The 22,487-nt window shown below is 41.6% G+C and overlaps 1 protein-coding gene across 4 annotated transcripts in view; it reads right to left on the bottom strand.

Annotated features, from left to right (window-relative positions):
• The window catches only part of C11H2orf76 (chromosome 11 C2orf76 homolog), a 72,659-nt gene that overhangs the window by 5,585 nt on the left and 44,587 nt on the right, over positions 1 to 22,487 (bottom strand). For all 4 annotated transcript variants that reach the window (XM_054723355.1, XM_054723354.1, XM_054723356.1 and 1 more), the window contains 3 exons: positions 22,188 to 22,238; positions 16,334 to 16,371; positions 4,868 to 4,949 (listed from right to left, as the gene is read on the bottom strand). In XM_054723355.1, coding sequence (XP_054579330.1) covers positions 4,868 to 4,949; positions 16,334 to 16,371; positions 22,188 to 22,238 — 171 coding nt within the window. The remainder of the gene's footprint in view (positions 1 to 4,867; positions 4,950 to 16,333; positions 16,372 to 22,187; positions 22,239 to 22,487) is intronic.

The following is a 22,487-nucleotide window of genomic DNA, read 5'->3' as shown; positions in this document are numbered from 1 at the left end:
GTCTCTCTTCTTCCTTTCATGACTCCTGCAGAAAAGTCATAATGATACATTTTGTTACATTGGCATTATTCCCATGTCAACCGGCTGTGAGAGCAGAGTGACTGCTCCACAGCGAGATCAGTGGTAAAGGGGAGAGTGAAGACTTGGATTTTTTCTCTTAAACCTCTTACAAAGCCAACCAGAGCAGCACCGAGGGAGGGAAAGTCCCCTGGGATAATCACACACTTCAAGGACCGTTTCACACTGCAGCTCTTCAGGGACCCCCTTTCCCTGCGCACTGTGGCCTGTTCTCCGAGTACATCACCACTGCTCTAGGTGAGAGCAAGGACTGCGCAGAGGAGAGAATGGTCCCAGCAGTGACCCAAGTGGCTCCTGACCAGGGCTGCGGGCTGGCCAGCGCAGGAGGGAAGTGGACGTTCATGTACCGCCCAGAGACTAGCGAGAACTCATGCGAAGGATCTGATTCTGATCAAAGGCCTATGGCCTGGAAACGAGGAAGACAAACATGATGGAATTGATTCTCACCTTTATAGGTGACTCAGTACATGAATCTGAAATTAATGACAATTAAGCCAACAACTCAATGTTTTAATAAATTCAAAACATTTGCCAATTGCCTTCCCCAGAATGGTTCCTAAATAAAATGAATATTTTTTAGGGCTTTGCATGCATTTCTCCAGATGCTTTCGTATCCATGCTTTTACTCATCTCTATGACGAGCCTCTAAAATAGGTTTAATTACTTCTGTTTTGTTTTACAGAAGTCGAAATAGAAGTTCAGAGAGGCTGAATGGCTTACAGAAGGCCACAAAGCAAGTAAAATTCGAGCCTTCATTCAAATCAATTTTCTCCAACTCTAGGACTTTATTCTCTACAAGTAATAGATGTAATTTATATGTAAACGGTAGACAAATTTTAAATTACAAGAACAATTCGATAGTATGGTGAGGAAAGAAAAAAATCAATTTTTAGCAATGTCACCTCCCTCAGAAACCATTTCTTTTCTCCATATATACATACAGACATGTAAATATGTACAGTTTAAAAATATATTTTTATTGATTTCAGAGAGAAAGGGAGAGGGAGAGATAGAAACATCAATGATGAGAGAGAATAATTGATTGGCTGCCTCCTGCACGCTCTCCACTGGGGATGGAGCCCACAACCTGGGCATGTGCCCTGACCAGGAATTGAACCGTGACCTGCTGGTTCATAGGTCAATGCTCAACCACTGGGCCACACCGGCCGGGCAATGCGTACATTTTTAAATAACAAAGGTCTGGCACAATATATCCTATTTCCACTTCCACACGAGTGACGCACTAACAGGGAGGCGAGAGAACACGGCCGCCTCTCAGAAGACATATCACTGCCTCACAGGAGCCAGAGCTGGAGGAAGCAGGTCCTGTTGGCATGCCGATAGATAAGACACCACGTTAAGTCTGAGGAAGCCCTGCTGGTCAAACTGGAAGTTACAGGTGATGGATACTCCCAGCAGTAGTTCGGAAGATCGCCCCTTTCCCAACACCAGCACTTTCCTCATGGCTGCTACTCTTACAATTACCGCTGGCCCAAGTCACCCAGCCAGTAAGTGGCAGATCAGCCATGAACCCAAGCCCTCTGGCTCCAGGTCTAATTCCTAACCCTTAGACTAGTACACGACATACAACAGTATCTATTTTCATGTGCATTTCTCATGAAATAAGGTTGAATTATTTTTCATGTTAGCTATTTCTTCTATCAGTAGAATTTCTTGTTTACCCTTTTCAGACTAATTATAGGTGCTTCTTATAAAATCAGGCTCATACCCTTTTGTGTGTCATATATGATGCTAATACTTTTTCATAGTTTATTGCTTCACCTTTAATGCTGGAAGCCGATAATCCTACCTAATAATAGACAAATATGCAAATTGACCATACCTCCGACAAACCACGCCCACAAGCCATGCCCATAAGCCAATCAGAGCGAGCATGCAAATTAACCCAAACCAAGATGGCTACAGCCACAGAGAGCAAGGTTTCCTAGGTAACAGAGGAAGCCAAGCTTTCCGCCTGCCCTAGCAAGGCCTAAGCCTCCACTCAAGCTACAAAGTTTCAATTATAAAAGGTAAACAAATTCAAAAAGAAATGGCGGCAGAATGGAGCTTGAGAGAGCAGGCCAGGGTTGCCGCCGGCAACAGGGGAAGCAAAGCTTTCCGCACACCCTGGCCGGGCCCACCCGCTTAAGGCAACAAAGTTTCAATTATAATCCCAACAGAAATGGCTGCTGGCCTTGGAGGGAGCCCCAGGCTTGGCTCCGCTCCAGGCTACAAAGTTTCAATTGTAGAAGGTAAATAAATTCCAGATACCAGGGCCTCTGCTTGGGTTGCCAGTGGCTGTGGCTGACCTGCAAACCACCACAGGCCCCTCGCTCAGGCCGCCCCACGCCCCAAGGGAACCCCACCCTAATCCGGGACACCCTTCAGGGCAAACCAGCTGGCCCCCACCCATGTACCAGGCCTCTATCCTATCTAATAAAAGAGTAATATGTAGATTGATCATCACTGCAACACACAGTATAGCTGCCCCCATGTGGTCAAAGATCCTGCCCCCATGTGGACACAAGATGGCCACCACAAGACGGCCAGCAGGAGAGGGCAGTTGGGAGGCACCCAGCCTGCAAGGGAGGGCAGTTGAGAAGGACCAGGCCTGCAAAGGAGGGCAGTTGGAGGTGATCAACCCTGCAGGAGAGGGCAGTTAGGGGTGACCAGGCCGGCAGAGGAGGGAAGTTGGGGGCAAACAGGCTGGCAGCAGAGTGGTTAGGGGGTGATCAGGCTGGCAGGCAGAAGCAGGTAGGGGCAATCAGGAAGGCAGGCAGGCAAGCAGTTGGGAGCCAGCAGTCCTGGATTGTGAGAGGGATGTCTGACTGCCGGTGGGATCGGGCCTAAACGGGCAGTCGGACATCCCTTGAGGGATCCCATATTGGCGAGGGTACAGGCTGGGCTGAGGGACAACCCCCCTCCGTGCACGAATTTCATGCACCGGGCCTCTAGTTGTTTTAATAATAGAGAGCTGTGGACAGGGAATTCGGAGGGCTGATCAACCTTAATTGCTCTAAAGGGTCAGAGCTAATTATTAGATATTGGTAGTTGAAGAAGCCCCCACCTGTTAGTCCTAAATTCACGGATTGGCTTTTATTGGAGTTTCCTGCCCAGGGGATATGGGTGTATCCTATAATTTTAATCTTAATAAAAGGGATGGAAAAGCCAGAGCGAGGAGTAGTTCTCCCACTAGAGTTGGACTACCGCCTGGCCCCCATTTCCCAAATTAAATGTTTTCTAAGTCTCTTTTCATTTGTGTGCGGCCTTCTCCAGAACTGGAACCCTGAACCGGAACCCTGAATCACTCGGGACGTGAAAGGGGCTTCCACACGTTAACTCTGTTTGCATTGTTTTTAGTGCTTGTGGTCATGCTTAGAGCTCTTCTCTTCCCCAAGATTATAAAACTATTGAGCTACATTTTGTTTGTTTTTTTAATTTTACATTATAACACTTAATCCACCTAGAATTTATTTTGGAATAAAGACTGAGATTAAAATTTTAATTGTAATTCCCCAAATGCTTTGGCAATGAGCCCAACATCATTTTCTGGTTAATTCATTCTTTCCTCACTTATTTGAGATGTCAAAAATTGATCAAATTGTGACACCTTACTTTTTTTTAGTTTATGTTTAGATTGTCTATTCTTTTCCATAGATCTGTCAATTCCTGCATCAATATCAGTTGGTTATAATTCATTATAGCGTTATGCTAGGGGCCATGTGCCTCAATAACACAGGTGCCACCTGCTATAATAATACAACAGCACTTGAAGAAATATATGCCAAAATAAAAAGTTTTTTTCAAATAATAACAATAAATCTTATGTATATGGTCAATCATAATATGAAAAGACACTAATCTAGCAAATAGTATGGACAAACATAGAAATCAAGTGTAATATTTCATAACATGTTATTTAAAAATCCTATTTAAATTAGAAGATATGTCAGGAACTTACTTTAGCTACACAATCAAAAGTAAATTCCTGACATTTGTGACTAAAGTGACAAAACAAAACACGGAAGGCTTCCTAACATGGGCCTCCCTGACAGTGCTCCTCAGCAGTGCATGTAGCAGCTATAGAGGGTGACTTGTGCCGTTTCATTAGTCACCGACCACAAAGGTGTCAGAGGCATAAAGGCTTCAACTGCTCAAAGCTCTCCCAAAATCTTCACTCCTGCTGCCAGATAATCTTTAGATGCACATATAAGTAGAATTAGAGTGACATCTAATGGTCACAAAATATGTAACAGCATTTATTTAAACTAGAACTGCATGCCTTTTCCAGGTTGAAAGGCTAAATCGGGCCATTTTTCAACTGTACTCACTAGGCTCCTATTTGAGATTCCGTGACTTGGTCGGCCCGGAGTGATCTGGACAACTATGGAAACCACGCTGCATGTTCTACAAACATCACCCTTCCTTATTCCACATTAGTTTCTACCAGGTCCACTTCTCTCAAACCCTCGGTTCAAATGAGGCTGATAAGAATAAGCAGGTTATTGAACAATAACCTGCCAATCATTTAAAATAACCCTCAGCAGAATTCTGAGCATACCTTCCGAAAAGAACTATTTGCATTCGGAACATTTGGAGAGCAGATAACTACTGCCCTCAGTGAAATGATCTGAATGTACATTCTTCTCATCCTCCTCTGAATAATTATCAGGCGGCGCTCAGGGCACCAAGAGTAGCCTTTACTTTGCAGTGAGTTATCCAAGTATAATCAGCCGGAGCCTCCATGCAGGCTGGGACTCCTGCTGGCACCACACGCACTCTTTCTCACCGATTCCAGCTGCTTTCAGAGTGTGGTCTTCTTTCAACATGAGTGTGTCATCATCTTCCAAACTCAGCACAAGTTCATTTGTCTAGAAAGAAGGAAAATCTGCATTTTAGCAGTACTTCTGTGCTTCCTATGTGGTGAGATTTCTCAAAGACACAGAATTGTTACGTCAGGACACAGCAATAACCCGAGGCACATTCTACTCCCACTACTGTAAGGAGAGAAGTGAATGGACAGTAAGCACCTACTAAGTGCGCACACTGTGGAAAGCACTAGGGAGACAGTGCTACAGCACACTGCTTCAGAGCTCCACCAATGTCCAGCTGTGTGCTCTCAACAAACTACACAGCCTCTCTTAGACTCGGTTTCCTCATATGAACAAAAGGGGGAAAGGACACATCTTCTCTATTACTTTGTGGTGAGGATGAAATGAGATGAAGCATATAAAACACTCAACACAGTGTCAGCCGCATAGCAAGAACTCTCCGTTAGCTGTTAACTGTTCTCTTGCTGCCACTGCCACACCACCATCATCACCACCATCTCATATCATCATCATCCTCTCATATCATCATCGCCGTCTCATCATCATCATCACAACCATCTTAGCCCACCATCATCATCACCACCATCATCATCATCATCACCACCATCTTATCCCACTACCACCACCATCATCATCACCATCTCATATCATCATCATCCTCTCATATCATCATCATCACCATCTCATATCATCATCATCATCATCACCATCTCCTCATCATCATCACAACCATCTTAGCCCACCACACCATCATCATCACCACCGTCTTATCCCACCACCACCACCATCATCATCACCATCTCATAACATCATCATCATCACCACCACCACCACCATCATCACCATCATCATCCTCACCAACATCATCATCACCATCTCATCCTCACAATATTCCAGGACAAATCAGAGAGGTTAAGATACAGGCCCAGAGCAGGATGGTAAAGACCTGGGGGTGAGTTGGGGCTGGGAAGAGGGAAGGGAAGGGGGGTATTGGGAGACACCCGTAATATTATCAACAGAAAAAAGAAAAAGATACAGGCCCAGAGTACATGGCTGACCCAGAGTACTCTAGGCCTGTATCTGATCAGTCTGACTTCCGAGGTAAACAAAATCCACATAGCTAAAACCTCGCCCTAGCTAATAAATACTTGCTCCCATGTCATATTAACTGTCACTTTTCTCTATGTGATTTGGGGTGGGAGTAGATGAATCTGCTCTGCAATATTTACAAATCCAGTTAAAGATTATAAATATCGGAGAAAATTTTGAGTTGATATGTGCCACTAAAGAGCACATAGAGGTGACCACTAGCTGGGCACACAGTACAACTTGTCAACTAGCACACAGCTGTGTAGCAACATTTTCTATTTCTAGAGTGCGGCTGAGAGGGAGCATCAACAGGAAGGCCTCTCAGCAGCCGAAAGAGCAGGCCCAGCAGCCATGCTCCACGGGGCACACCTTCACTCACTAGAGAGCACAGGGGCTCAACCTCCAGAGCACATAGACTATAAGGAAAAAAAAATCTTTATTAAAAATATCATTTTAGAATACGTCATACTCATGATACAAAAGTCTCTAAGTATATATGGAGAGAGTGAAGCCAGTCTCCTCCTAACCCCTACCCAGCAGCTATGTAGTTCTCCACAGAACCAGTACCAATTCCTGTGTGACCTCCCAGAGACTGTCCCTGGCGTGTACATGCAGGCAGAGATGTGCATGGAAACTGTGTTCTCACATGTTACTTTTTTTCTCCTAAAATACAGCTTAAAACTTTTCAAAATCAGTGTAAGAGCTGCCTCATAATTTATCAAGGCTGCAGCATATTCCATTGAAGGGACACAAACACACATACACACACAGAGTCCCTATTGATGGCATGCAGGTAGTTTCCAATCTCTTGTTATCATAAACAAACCTGCAACAAGTATCCTGTACATGTATCATTTTGCATATGTACAAGTTTTATAGGAAAGATAAATTCCTAGAAGTAGAATTGTTGGGTCAGAGAGTACTTGCAATTTTTATTTTGAAAAGTTGCATTTTAACGAATTTTAATTTGCAAGTAACTCTCCAGAGAAGTGGTACCAACTTACATTAACACTATCCATTGCTGAGAATACCTATGTCCCACATCTTTGCTGACATGTATTATCCAAACCATCTGACCTTTGCCAACTTAATAGGTATAGATTAAGAATAGTCTTAATTTGTATTTATTTTATTATGGGTAAAGCTGTGAATATTTTCTGCTTTTTAATGAACTTGTAGGATAATTTTTTTAATAGAATCACAGAATATCATTATTTACTAAGAAAATAAGGCCTTTTCTATCAGTTAGAAAATGTTCTCCAGTTTTCATTTGTTCTTTGATTTTTCTTAGAGCATTTTCAAGTAGAATGCTGAATTATGAAAAAATAATTAATGAGCACTAACCAATTTGGCGCAGTGGACAGAGTGTCAACCCATGGACTGAAAAGTCCTGGGTTTGATTCTGGCCAAGGGCACATAACTCGGTTGCAGGCTCGATCCCTGGCCCTGGTTGGGGCGCATGCTGGAGGCAACCAATCGATGTGTCTCTCTCACATCAATGTTTCTCTCTCTATGTCTCTTCCCGCTCCTTCCACACTCTCTAAAAATCAATGGGAAAATATCCTCGGGTGAGGACTAACAAAAAAATAAAAAATAAATAAAATAAAATGTATCAATCTTTTATAGTATCATACTTAGAAAGACCTTTACCTTTAGATTACTTTTAAAATTCCATGTTTTCTTCAAGTACTTTTATTAATTTCATTCTTTAAACTTTTAATTATGAAGAATTTCAAACATACAATGTAGAGAATAGTACAGTGAACCCTCCATGTACCCATCACCCAGCTTGAACAAATTACCCACTAATGTCCAATCTGTTTCATCTCTACCCCACGGATAAGTTTCACTTTCACATTTAAGTCACTAATCCAATAAAGAAAAGGCTATGGATTCAACGTAACTGTTTTCTAGATGTCTACACGGTTGTCCCAATAACGCTTATTAAATCCTCCACATATTTGAAATGCTGTATTTACTATAAATTAAAATTCCTACATATATTTGGGTCTATATTTAGACTTTTAATTCTATGCTGTTGAACTCACAGTTCATGCAATGGTACCACACTGTTTTAATTACTATAGTTTTATAATATGTCTAATTAATGCTAAGGCCAGTCACTCTCATTTCTCTCATTTTCCTGACCATTATTCATCATTTATATTTTGCATATTAGTTTTATAATCATAAAACTATGTTGGACTTATTCATATGATCATGTTTCTTAAAAACTCTTGTTAGTGTTTTTGTTGGAGTGGCATTAAACTTGTAAATTAATAAAGAAAGACCTTACATCTTCATGCTGTACCTTCCCCTCCAAAATATTCTAAGCATTTCTTCTTTTTTAAAAAATATATTTTATTGATTTTTTACAGAGAGGAAGGGAGAGGGATAGAGAGCTAGAAACATCAATGAGAGAGAATCATCGACCAGCTGCCTCCTGCACACCCCCTACCAGGGATGTGCCCGCAGCCAATGTACATGCCCTTGACCGGAATCGAACCTGGGACCTTTCAGTCCGCAGACCGATGCTCTATCCATTGAGCCAAACCGGTTTCGGCTAAGCATTTCTACTTAAATCTTATTTTGGATCCCTCTTCAAATATATATTTTTCTTATTAAATCAAGGTAGAATTTCACATAAATAAAATGCACATATCTTCAGAGGAGTTCAGTTCAATGAGTCTGGACAACTAAAGATCCTCACTAGCATTTCGAAGTTTTCTAATTAAAGATCTCTCACATCTATATATATAAAAGCCTAAATGACCATCTGACTGTCCGATCGTTTGATGGTAGCTATGATGTGCTGACCACCAGGGGGTAGACGCTCAACGCACAGGCATGTAAACATGAAACAGACTGATGAATCTCAGAGGGAAGGAGGATGGGGGGAGGGCAGGAAGAGATTAACCAAAGATCTTATATGCATACTAGAGGCCCGATGCATGTATTTGTGCACCAGTGAGGTCCCTCAGCCTGGCCTGTGGATATTGGGTTGAAACTGGCAGTCCAACATCCCGAGGGGTCCCGGACTGCGAGAGGGCACAGGCCAGGCCGAGGGACCCCACCAGTACACGAATCCACGTTAAACTAGAGGGGGAAAAATGTTACTAATTCATAATCAATATACAATATACATACCCTCATGCTATTTTCTTTATAATCTATGCTATACATTTATTTGAAATCTGACTAAATTTATGAAGGGCATCTACGATCAGAGAAGGGAATGAAATGAAGTGAACTTATAAATAATTACTTCATTCAAAAACTGCAATGGAAACATGCCTCAGAATGAGACACTGTGCTAGGTACTGGAGCTATGAAGAAGCAGATACGCTCCCTGGTCCTTGACTAGTTTGTATAACAGAGTAAGGTAGTTATAGTTATGAGTCAATACAAGGGTCATTGAGATTCAAGAAAAAGGAGGACGCTAGTCTGTGCTGTAAGAAGCAAACCTTTGATTGTGGCTTCATAAAAAAATTACTCTAAAAAAGTAATGAAACACACAATAAACACATAAACAAGCAGTTCTCTGCGGGGCAGGTAAGACAACGTTAGGATTACAGATCTGCTCCCAGAGCCAAGTCCTGGGCCCTCGCTTACACAGTGAGAGCCAAGTCAGAAAAAGCAGATCAGCCAAAACCGGTTTGGCTCAGTGGATAGAGCGTCAGCCTGCGGACTGGGGGGTCCCAGGTTCGATTCCGGTCAAGGGCATGTGCCTTGGTTGCGGGCACATCCCCAGTGGGGGGTGTGCAGGAGGCAGCTGATCGATGTTTCTCTCTCGTCGATGTTTCTAGCTCTCTATTCCTCTCTCTTCCTCTCTGTACAAGATCAATAAAATATATTTTAAAAAAAAAAAAAGAAAAAGCAGATCATTTTTACCTTCTTTGGGCTCCTTTCTTCCCTTAACAGGATTAAGAAAATGAAGGAGGTTGACTTGCCAGATAATAATTGGCTTCCTTTATATGTAACCCAAATTTACGAAGTTTTATGCTTATTTTCTGTTAAATATGTGCTTGATATATAACATGTATCGTGTTTTTAATAACACATTTAATTTTTAAATTTTTTTGTTAATCCTACCTGATGATATTTCTCGATTGATTTTTTTAAAGAGAGTGGAAAGGAGAGATACAAGATGGCTGCCGAAAGGACAGCAAGCTGCAAGATAGTGTGTGAGTGAAAGAACAAAAGGAGAGTGCGTGGATGAGCGGGGAGTGTCTGTATTTGTGAGGGAGGGACAGTTATATTCCAAGAATTGTTGGGGACTTCCGGACAGAGCTCCCCTGGCCAGGCAGCCTCTCCTGCTGCTGAAATCTCTCCCGGAGCGGCCAGCTCTGCCACGGAGACCATGCCATATTGAAGGGAGAGTGGTGGTGATCTGAAGTCAGCCTTACCTTCAATCGGGGACCTCGGATACCTCCCGGGACCCTACAAACACAACCCCCAGGGATGAGCTGCCTCAGCTGCAAACCTAAGAACACCAAGACTCCAGCCTCTAGAGTCTGTCCAGAGTCTATCGCGGGCACCTAGAAAGTCTGTCCAGAAGGAGACAAAGCAGCGTGAATACACGGATGAGCCCTGCACCTTCTCACAGAGCAGAGAGAAGGAACAGCTGAATCAATTAATATCCACGCAGAATTGGCGAATTAAACACAGGTCAGATACCGCCTAGGGCAGTGGTTGGCAAACTCATTAGTCAACAGAGCCAAATATCAACAGTACAACGATTGAAATTTCTTTTGAGAGCCAAATTTTTTAAACTTAAACTTCTTCTAATGCCACTTCTTCAAAATAGACTCGCCCAGGCCGTGGTATTTTGTGGAAGAGCCACACTCAAGGGGCCAAAGAGCCGCATGTGGCTCCATGAGCCGTGGTTTGCCGACCACTGGCCTAGGGAAAGTCAATGCAGGAGAGAGAGAGCTACATAACCAGACATCCAGAGAGGAGTGATCATGGAGAGACAAAGAAACAGCCCACATATGAAAGAAAAGGAGGAATCACCAGAAAAGGAAGTAAATGAAATGGAGGCAAGCAATATGTCAGATAAAGAATTCAGAGCAATGGTCATAAGGTCACTGGAAAGGATGGAAGACAAATTCAACAACATGTGTAAGAAACAAAAGGAAATGAAGAAGAACCAAGAAGAAATGAAAAATGACATCGCTGCAAAAAAAAAAAAAAACCTCAATAGAAAGCATTAACAGTAGATTAGAAGAAGTGGGGGATTGCATCAGTGAGCTAGAAGACAAGGTAGGAAAAAATACCCACGCAGAGCAACTTCTAGAAAAAAACTTAAAAAACAGGAGGAGAGCCTAAGGGAACTTTGGGACAACATGAAACAAAACAACATCCACATAATAGGGGTGCCAGTAGGAGAGGAAACTGAGCAAGGAATAGAAAACCTGTTTGAAGAAATAATAACAGAAAACTTCCCTGATATAGGGAAGAAAAAACTCACACAAATCCAAGAAGCTCACAGAGTCCCAAACAAGATGAACCCCAAAATACCAACACCAAGACACATTATAATTAAATCGGCAAATACCAACGACAAAGTAAGAATCTTAAAGGCTGCCAGAGAGAGACAGAAAGTTACCTACAAAAGATCCCCCATCAGACGAGCGACTGATTTCTCAGCAGAAACACATCAGGCCAGAAGGGAATGGAATGAAATATACAAAGTCATGCAAAGGAAAGGTCTGAATCCAAGAATACTGTACCCAGCAAGGCTATTAATCAAAACTGAGGGTGAAATCAGGAGCTTCACGGACAAAAAAGGATTAAGGGAGTTTATTACCACCAAACCAGCAATGCAACAAATGCTAAAGGATCTGCTATAAAAAGAAGAAATATGAAGGGAAGAAGGAACACAGGCATAAAGAATAAAAATGGCTACAAACAAGTACCTATCAATAATAACTTCAAATATAAATGGGTTAAATGCCCCAATCAAAAGACATACGGCAGCTGAGTGGATAAGAAAACATGACCCATATATCTGTTGTCTACAGAAAACCCACCTCAGACCAAAGGACTCACACAGACTGATGGTGAAGGGATGGAAAAAGGTTTTCAGGCAAATGGAAATGAAAAAAAAGCTGGGGTAGCAATACTTATATCCGACAAATTAGACCTCAAAGTGAAGGCCATAACAAGAGATAAGGAAGGCTACTTCATAATACTAAAGGGAGCAATTTAACAAGAAGATATAACTCTGGTAAACATATATGCACCCAATACAGGAGCACCCAAATACATAAAAAAACTTCTGGAGGATATCAAGGGAGAGATTTACAGCAATACAATCATAGTAGGGGGACTTTAATACCCCACTAACACCACTAAACAAATCCTCTAAACAAAAAATCAGCAAAGAAACATCAATCCTAAATGACTCACAGATCAGATGGAATTGACATCTACAGAACATTTCACCCCAAAGCTACAGAATATACATTCTTCTCAAGTGCACATAGACCACATATTGGTTCACAGGCAAAGTCTCTTCAAATTCAATAAGATAGAAATCATATCAAGCATCTTCTCAGATCACAATGGCATAAAACTAGAAATCAACTACAATAAAAATCAAACACCTGGAGGCTAAACAGAATGCTACTAAACAATGACTGGGTTACCAAAGAGATCAAAGAAGAAATAAAAAGCATCATGGCAACAAACGACAATGAAAACACAACAATCGGGACAGAGTGAAAGCAGTCTTAAGAGGGAAGTTCAAAGCTCTACAGGCATATCTCAAAAAACAAGAAACAATGGTAATAAATTATCTAACCCTACAGCTCAAAGATTTAGAAAGAGAGCAACAAGAAAAGCCCAGTGTTAAGCAGAAGGAAGGAAATAATAAAGATCAGAGTGGAGATAAACGACATAGAGACAAAAAAAAACTAAACAAAACACAAACAATACAAAAGAGCAATAATACCAAGAGCTGATTCTTTGAAAGGATAAAAAAGATTGATGAACCTCTAGCCTGGCTCACCAAGAAGCAAAGAGAGAGGATCCAAATAAACAAAATCAGAAATGAAAGAGGTAAAGTAACAACCGATCCCACAGAAATACAAACGATTATGAAAAAATACTATGAACAACTCTATTCCAACAAAATGGACAACCTAAATGAAATGGACATATTCTTAGAAAAATACAAGCTCCCAAAACTCAATCAAGAATCAAAAAACCTGAATAGGCCAATAACTACCGAAGAAATTGAAGCAGCGATAAAAAATCTTCCAGCAAACAAAAGCCCTGGTCCAGATGGCTTTACAGGGGAGTTCTACCAAGCATTCAAAGAAGAACTAAACCTATCCTCCTCAGACTATTCCAAAAAAATTCAAGAGGAAGGCACACTTTCAAGCTCTTTCTATGAAGCCAGCATTACCCTAATCCCAAAACCAGATAAAGACACCACAAAAAAAGAGAACTACAGGCCAATATCCTTGATGAACATAGATGCTAAAACCCTCAACAAAATTCTAGCAAATCAGATTCAGCATTACATTAGAAAGATCATACACCATGACCAAATGGGATTTATTCCAGGGATGCAAGGATGGTACTATATCTGCAAATCAATAAATGTGATACATCACATAAACTGAGAAACAAAAATCACATAATCATATCAATTGATGCAGAAAAAGCATTTGACCAAATCCAACACCCTTTCTTGATAAAAACTCTCAGCAAAGTGGGAATAGAGGGATCACACCTCAACATAATAACAGCCTTATAGGACAAACCTACAGCCAACATCATACTCAATGGGCAAAAACTAAAGTAATTTCCCATAAGAACAGAAACAAGACAAGGATGCCCATTATCACCACTCCTGTTCGATATAGTATTGGAAGTGCTAGCCATAGCGATCAGACAAGAAGAAGAAATAAAAGGCATCCAAATTGGAAAAGAAGAAGTAAAACTCTCCTTGTTCGAAGATGACATGATACTATACATAGGAAATCCCAAAGACTCCATGAAAAAACTACTAGACCTAATAAAGGAATTTGGCAATGTAGCAGGATACATAATTAACAGCCAGAAATCTATGGCTTTTTTATACACCAATAATGAACTCACAGAAAGAGAAACAAAAAAAACAATCCCATTTACCATTGCACCAAAAAAATTAAAATACTTTGGAATAAACTTAACTAGGACGTAAAAGAACTGTACTAGAAAAACTTCAGGACATTGAAAAAAGAAATAGAGGAAGACATAAACAAATGGAAGAACACACCATGTTCATGGATTGGTAGAATCAACATCATTAAAATGTCCATACTACCCAAAAGAATCTACAGATTCAATGCAATCCCCATTAAAATACCAATGGCATATTTCAAAGATCTAGAACAAACTCTCCAAAAATTTATCTGGAATAAAAAAAGGCCCCAAATAGCTTCAGCAATCCTGAGAAAGAAGAACAAAGTTGGAGGGATCACAATACCAGATATCAAGCTATATTACCAAGCCACACTTCTCAAAACTGCCTGGTACTGGCACAAGAACAGACATATATACCAATGGAACAGAACAGAGAACCCAGAAATTGACCCAAGCCATTATGCTCAATTAATATTTGACAAAGGAGGCAAGAGCATACAATGGAGTCAAAACAGTCTCTTTAATAAATGGTGCTGGGAAATTTGGACAGATACATGCAAAAAAAAAAAAATGAAACTTATACCATACACAAAAACAAACTCAAAATGGCTAAAGGACTTGAATGTAAGACGGGAAACCATAAAAATCCTGCAAGATGCCATAGGCAACAAAATAGCAGACATATGTCAGAGCAATACCTTTACAGACACAGCTCCTAGGGCAATAGAGACTAAGGAGAAAATAAACAAATGGGACTACCTCAAAATAAAAAGCTTCTGCACAGCAAAAGAAACCATCAACAAAAAACAAGAAAGCCCACTGCATGGGAGAACATATTTGCCAATGATATTTTCGATAAGGGCTTAATCTCAAAAATTTACAAAGAACTCATACAACTTAACGAAAGGAAGGTAAACGATCCAATCAAATAATGGTCAAAGGATGTAAATAGACACTTTTGAAAGAGGACATACAGAAGGCCGAGAGACATATGAAAACATGCTCAAAGTCACTAATCATCCGAGAAATGTAAATCAAAACAACAATGAGGTCCCATCTCACACCTGTCAGAATGGCTATCATCAACAAATCAACAAATGACAAGTGCTGGAGAGGATGCAGAGAAAAAGGAACCCTCCTTCACTGCTGGTGGGAATGCAGCCATTGGTACAGCTATTGTGGAAGACAGTATGGAGTTTCCTCAAAAAGTTAAAAATGGAACTGCCATTTGACCCAGTAATCCCACTTCTAGGACTATATCCCAAGAAACCAGTCAGAAAGGATATATGCGCCCCTATGTTCATAGCAGCACAATTTACAATAGCTAAGATTTGGAAACAGCCTAAGTGCCCTTCAGCAGATGAGTGGATTAAAAAACTGTGGTACATCTACACAATGGAATACTATGTCGCTATAAAAAAAAAAAAAAAGGAACTTTTAACATTTGCAACAGCATGGATGGAACTGGAGAACATTATGCTTAGTGAAATAAGCCAGTCGGAGAAAGATAAATATCACATGATCTCACTCATATGTAGAATATAATGGTCAACATAATTAGATGCACAAGAATAGATCAATCCAGAGACAAATGGAAGGGGGAGGAGGTTAGAGAGCAACCAAAGGACTTGTATGCATGCATATTAGCATAACCAATGGACACAGACACTGGGGCGGTGGGGGCTTGCCTGGGGTGGGAATGGCTTGGCGGGGGGTCAATTGAGGAAAAAGGAGACATATGTAAAACTTTAGACAATAAAGAAGAGAGAGAGAGAGAGAGAGAGAGAGAGAGAGGAAAGGAGGGGAAGAGACAGAGAGAGAAACATCGATGTGAGAGAGACACACTGACCGGTTGCCTCTCACACACACCCTGACCAGGGCTGGGGATAGAGCCTGAAACCGAGGTATGTGCCTTTAACCAGAATCGAACCCGGGACCCTTCAGTCCATGGGCCGACACTCTGTTCACTGAGCCAAACTGGCCAGGACAAAAAAATTAACACATTTTAAAGGATCTACTATGAACAGGAATATGACTTAGATTTTTTTTTTTCTTTAAGGAAGAGTAGAGCTGTAGTAGGGGTTTTTACAGAATAAAAAACGCTATTGTGATGAAAATATTTTAGAAGTTCATGTCTTCATTCATTTATTCACTAAGTCAACCAACACTGATTACTTGCTATGTACCACATACTGTACCTTTGATTTATGTGCTTGATGAATAATCTTCAATTTATCTGAAAAAAAAGCAAATTATCTTTTTACAAAGATTATTCTAAAACTTCATTTCTAATTATTAAAGAGAGATGAGGGGAAGGCAGCTATGACATTAAAATATTTAAGTCCTTACTTCATGACCAGGTTCTCTTAAAAATCTACTATACAGTAAAAGAAAAATTACTTTTGCATATCATTAAAATTAAAGATTACTGTACAAAGACATTTTAAAGCCTCGGTCTTTGACACACACAGCTGTGCGTGTGTCATAACCTGAAGTCAACTCCGCACATGTCCCTCAGAACAGAAGACAAGTGAACCGTATCACTTTACCCTGGTCTTTGAAGTTGCTAAATGCTAAGATTAGCAAACAGTATAAAAAAAAGTGTCTTAAATTAAGATAGACATTATCAAAAACAGTTCCAAAATATTCACTAATCACTCAGAATAGATCCAGTGACAGGAGGTAAAACGATCACAGTGACAAGTCATTACCACACCAAGGACTCAAATACCATCGCAGATCACGGGAAACCCGAACCACGCTGCTCATGCACAGGGAGTACCGATACCTGCCACCCGGTTCTCACCCACTGCACAGGCTTCCACCGTCTCCCTGCTTTATTCAGGCCCTTTTCGTTCCATCTGTTCACCCTACAGTGAGGCTGCACTGTACTTTCCCAATAAGAAATTTCTCCACACTGGGTGTAATTCTGACTGCCGGCAACCAGCTCTTAATCATATAATAGGCATAGCATCCCACGGGTTTAAATTAAGATATTTTCCAATTTTCACTCAGTTTTACTTAAACATTTAATTAATGTATTATGATTACATGTATGTGTTATTATACCTGAATAAACTCTTAACCTTAAACTGAAATTCATTTCTATCCATCACACTGTTTGATTCAATGAGGAATCCCAACAGTGAGATGAAATAACAGGATCTATTTAAAAAAACAGATCCTGAGCCCGGCCGGCGTGGCTCAGTGGCTGAGCATTGACCTATGAACCAGGAGGTCATTGCTCGATTCCCGGTCAGGGCATCGATCCTGGCCGGGATGCACGTGCTCGATCCCCAGTGTGGGGCATGCAGGAGGCAGTCGATCAATGATTCTCTAATCATTAATGTTTCTCTCTCTCTCTTCATCTCTGAAATTAATAAAAATATATCTGATAAATAAACAGACCCTGCTTTAACTGTTCTAATAATATAAGAGAATAGGAGTTCTTAACCTATCCAGTTAAGAACTAGCACTCTGAATTATCTATTATTTTAAGTAGTCAAATTTCAATTATCTATTGCAATTCTTAATGCAAAGTCAACCTAATCCTATGTATTGTTAAGAAATAAAAAGAAATCTAATCTAAGTAAAATATGAACATTAGAAATGTAAATATGCCACAACTGCTAAAAATTAACTCACAAGGTTACAAAAGAAAATAAACAAATGTGGCTTTTGGATCATCTGTTATTGAGTTACCTTCTACATTCCTTTTCTCAATATAGATAGATATCAGTTTATTACTAGAGGCAAGTTAGGGAACCCAATACTGGTTTGTATTAGTAAAAGGACCTTGCTTAACGTCTGTTACAATCAACCTGCAAAACTGGAGTTTGACCTCACCAAATATTAATCATGTTCTGTATATTTTGTAATGAGCCACTAAATTAGAAATATCTTTGTTCTAATAAGTCCTGCAACACACAATAAAAAGGCCACGTTTTTTAGCAGAAAATAAATGCTTTGAACGGAAATTTTCACCAGATTTTTCTCTCCAACAGAAACTGGTAAGACTTGAAAGAGATAGAAAAAAGAATGACGAGCTAGCAAAAGGTGCATTAATGTCCCTGCCTTTGCTCAATGATCTTGTACTTGTTTTTACTTCTTTTAAAAAAAGCTTCAGAAGCAATATCTATGGGTATTGCTTTCTTAATGCAAATTCCTTGAGGAAAGTAACCTCATAAAAATAAAAATGTTTTATATTTGTGGAGTATTTAATGTGTTCGCATGTGCACTGTTTAATCTCATGCAGCCTTATAAAACAAACTAGAAGCCCGGTGCACGAAATTCGTGCACGGCAGGGGGTTGTCCCTCAGCCCAGCCTGTACCCTCTCCAATCTGGGACTCCTGGAGGGATGTCCGACTGCCCGTTTAGGCCCGATCCTGGTGGGATCGGGCCTAAACGGGCAGTCGGACATCCCTCTCACAATCCAGGACTGCTGGCTCCCAACTGCTTGCCTGCCTGCCTTTCTGATTGCCCCTAACGGCTTCTGCCTGCCAGCCTGATCACCCCATAACCACTCCGCTGCCAGCCTGGTTGATGCTTAACTGCTCCCCTGCCAGCCTGTTTGCCCCCAACTTCCCTCCTCTGCCGGCCTGGTCACCCCTAACTGCCCTCTCCTGCAGGGTTGATCACCTCCAACTTCCCTCCTCTGCAAGCCTGGTCCCTCTCAACTGCCCTCCCTTGCAGGACTGGTCCCTCCCAACTGCCCTCCCTTGCAGGCCGGGTGCCTCCCAACTGCCCTCTCCTGCTGGCCATCTTGTAGTGGCCATCTTGTGTCCACATGGGGGCAGGATCTTTGACCACATGGGGGCAGCTATATTGTGTGTTGCAGTGATGATCAATCTGTATATTACTCTTTCATTAGATAGGATAGAGGCCTGGTGCACGGGTGGGGGCCAGCTGGTTTGCCCTGAAGGGTGTCACAGATAAGGGTGGGGGTTCCCTTGGGGTGTGGGGTGGCCTGAGCGAGGGGCCTGTGGTGGTTTGCAGGCTGGCCACGCCTCCTGGCAACCCAAGGGGAGGCCCTGGTATCTGGAATTTATTTTCCTTCTACAATTGAAACTTTGTAGCCTGGGGCGTCAGCCATTTCTGTGGCAGTTAATTCACCTTCTACAATTGAAACTGTGTAGCCTTAAGCGGGTGGGCCCGGCCAGGGTGTGCGGAAAGCTTTGCTTCCCCTATTGCCGCCGGCAACCCTGGCCTGCTCTCTCAAGCTCCATTCTGCCGCCATTTGCTTGAATTTATTTACCTTCTATAATTGAAACTTTGTAGCTTGAGTGGAGGCTTAGGCCTGCAACGGCTATGGAAAGCTTGGCTTTCTCTGTTACCTGGGAAACCTTGCTCTCTGTGGCTGTAGCCATCTTGGATTGGTGTTAATTTGCATACTTGCCCTGATTGGCTGGTGGGCGTGGCTTGGCTGGTGGGCATGGCCTATGTAGCAGAGTGATGGTTAATTTGCATATTACCATTTTATTAGAGAGGATAGGATCAGCAGCCCCACACTGCACAATGGATGTGCCTGGGCAACAAGGATTTAAAAATAAAACAACATGCCCTGTGCTGTAGGAACACAGTCTGGTCAAGGTAAATAAGTAATACATGTAGATGCCAACTAAATGAGAGGAATCCTATTTAATAAAAGGGTAATATGCAAATTGACCATCACTCCATCACAAAGATGGTGGCACCCATAGTTGCCGGGGCGCTGGGAGAGAGGATGGGCAGGCAGGCCTCTGGCCAGAGGCCGGCTGGGGCGTGCAGGACGCTGGCGTCGTTGCAGGCCGGGCTGAGGGACCCCCCCGCAGCCTCTGTGCATGAATTTCGTGCACTGGGCCCCCCCCCACTCTCTCTCTCTCTCTCTCTCTCTCTCTCTCTCTCTCTCTCTCTATATATATATATATATATATACACATACATATATATGTATATGTATGTGTGTGTGTATGTGTGTGTGTGTATGTGTGTGTGTGTGTGTGTGTGTGTGTGTATATATATATATATATACATATATAAATATAAATATATAAAAGCTTGAGTGACCTTTACAACTGAACAATCGGAACGACCAATCCCAACGGGTCACTATGACGCACGCTGACTACTAGGGGGCAGACTCTCAATGCAGGAACTGCCCCCTGGTGGTCAATGTGCTCCCACAGCAGGAGTGCCACTCAGCCAGAAGCTGGGCCCACAGCTGGCGATCACAGCTGCGGCGGCGGGAGCCTCTCCCACCTCCCTGGCAGTGCTACGGCGGGGGGGAAGGGGTTGTGGGATGGGCAGGGGGCGGCAGCAGCAGGCGCAGCAGGGCCGGGATGAGCAGCAGCGGCGCTGTACCCGGCCCCCGGCTGGGGCTCCTCCCCGGCCGCCTGCCACTTCAGCACGGCTACATCCCGAGGGGTCCCAGATTGTGAGAGTGCATAGGCCAGGCTGAGGGACCCCACCCGTGCATAAATCCATGCACTGGGCCTCTAGTACATTTATAAATGAATGAAGGGCTCTGAGAAACCTCAGACTCTCTGTGGCCTGGCCTGGCCGAGAACCAGCTCTTTGCCCCAGTGCATGGAGACAGCAACTAACAAAACTGAAATTCGCCTCTGTGCCCTTTCCACTCCCTAACACCCAAAGGGTTCTGTTCCCACAGGGCACGTAGCAGCCCTGGACAGTGACTGGTGAGAAAGTAACACTTCGGCCTTCCTCGTTGAACACAAAGCAGCAGACTGTTGAGGAGCCAAATTCAGACAGAATCACTTGAAGTCTATCTAAGCCTTAGTACTTCTCTTCATTTCTCACAGATAAGCATATTCATTTTCCTGCCAATTCCTCTGAATAGTGCAGGAATACTAGGACAAAAAGATGTCAATAAGGTAGAATCATGTAAAAGATACACACCTACCATGATGACTGGCAGCCAGATATTGTGACCCTTTCATTACCTAAAACTTATCTCTCAAAATAACTTACACGAAACACAAGTCTGAATATAGATACAAACCATGCAGAAGAGGGAAGCCATGCACAGTTTTTCTACGGAAATGGCGTCTGAAGACTGATTCAAGCTTCAGGTGCTATTTCAAGGCATCATGTTTTGAAAGCCATGAAGGCAGGAACTGAGAAGTTTCATATTTACTTAATTGTGCTTTTTATTCCTTTCTCTTACTCAGTATTTAGTATGTAAATTCTTTAAGTCCAATAAATCAAAGTACTTTCCACTCAGTGCCTTCAGCTTCTGCCTGACTACCCCCAGTGACCTCACAATTAGTCTCTGGATATTAAAATGCATACGCACGGGGGAAGACTGTGATTTCAAAGAATTTTAGGTCAGAAGTTGCTCTACCAAATGGGAATAGAATTAAAAGCTACTCCAAAAAAATTATCTAGGGTAATAAAATATTTATACTTTAAAATGTCTATACCAATTAGCAGAAATATTTATTAGATGCACCATAATTCTCGAGAGAAGTCTCAGTTTGGTGAGTATCACTATGCTAAAGGTTAATAACCAACTGTACCATCTTTATAACAAACAGTGAAACCCAGCTTACTACTGCCTTATTACTACACTTTAAAATCAATAATTGAAACATGAAGGCCTGGGGTGGGGGGGGAGGGGTCTGGAGGGGGTCAACGGGGGAAATAAGGGGACATCTGTAATACTTTCAATAATAAACATTTTTAAAAAATAATCATTGCAACATAAAAATTACTGCACAACACACTCAAGTTATTGGCATTTAAAATCTTAAATATCTTCTTTTTATTCCTAGTCTTTAATCATTTCTCCTTTTCTGATTTCCCGGCAAAGAAATTCATTTCAGACACAATTTGCCAACATGTTATTCCTCACAAACAGGCCACTTCCCTGCACAATCACATGTACTTTAATGACACACTATCAGAATTCCTGTATTTCTAAATAAACATCCATATTGGCTTTTACTTACAAAGAATAAATTCATTTTTGAAAAGCAAATTTAAATTAATATCAATGTAAAACTAATGTGACATTATATTAATATATGCTTTAAAAAATAAGAAAAATTGGTTACCATATTTATAATTTCTGAATGGTGGTGGCAGGCTGGTCCTTAAAGGAATATCTATAAGAAAAAGATTATTTTTATTATAAAAAGTATATGCAGTCTTTTGGTTCTGTACTCCCATACCTCCAGTCTAAACTACTAAAAAAAAAAAAAAAAACAAAAAAACTGATGGGACACAGAATAAAGCTGACATCCTGGCAAGGTCCAAGATCATGTGAAACAAGGGAACCACTGATAAGATGCCGAGCTGCTACTAGCTGAGCCAAGAATTCAGTGACACTACTGAAAAAACTTGGCATTTTATTA

Source organism: Eptesicus fuscus, chromosome 11, assembly GCF_027574615.1.
Source record: "Eptesicus fuscus isolate TK198812 chromosome 11, DD_ASM_mEF_20220401, whole genome shotgun sequence".
Lineage (NCBI taxonomy): Eukaryota > Metazoa > Chordata > Mammalia > Chiroptera > Vespertilionidae > Eptesicus > Eptesicus fuscus.
The sequence above is the reverse complement of the archived record's forward strand: the minus strand, read 5'-3'. Positions and strand labels throughout refer to the sequence as shown.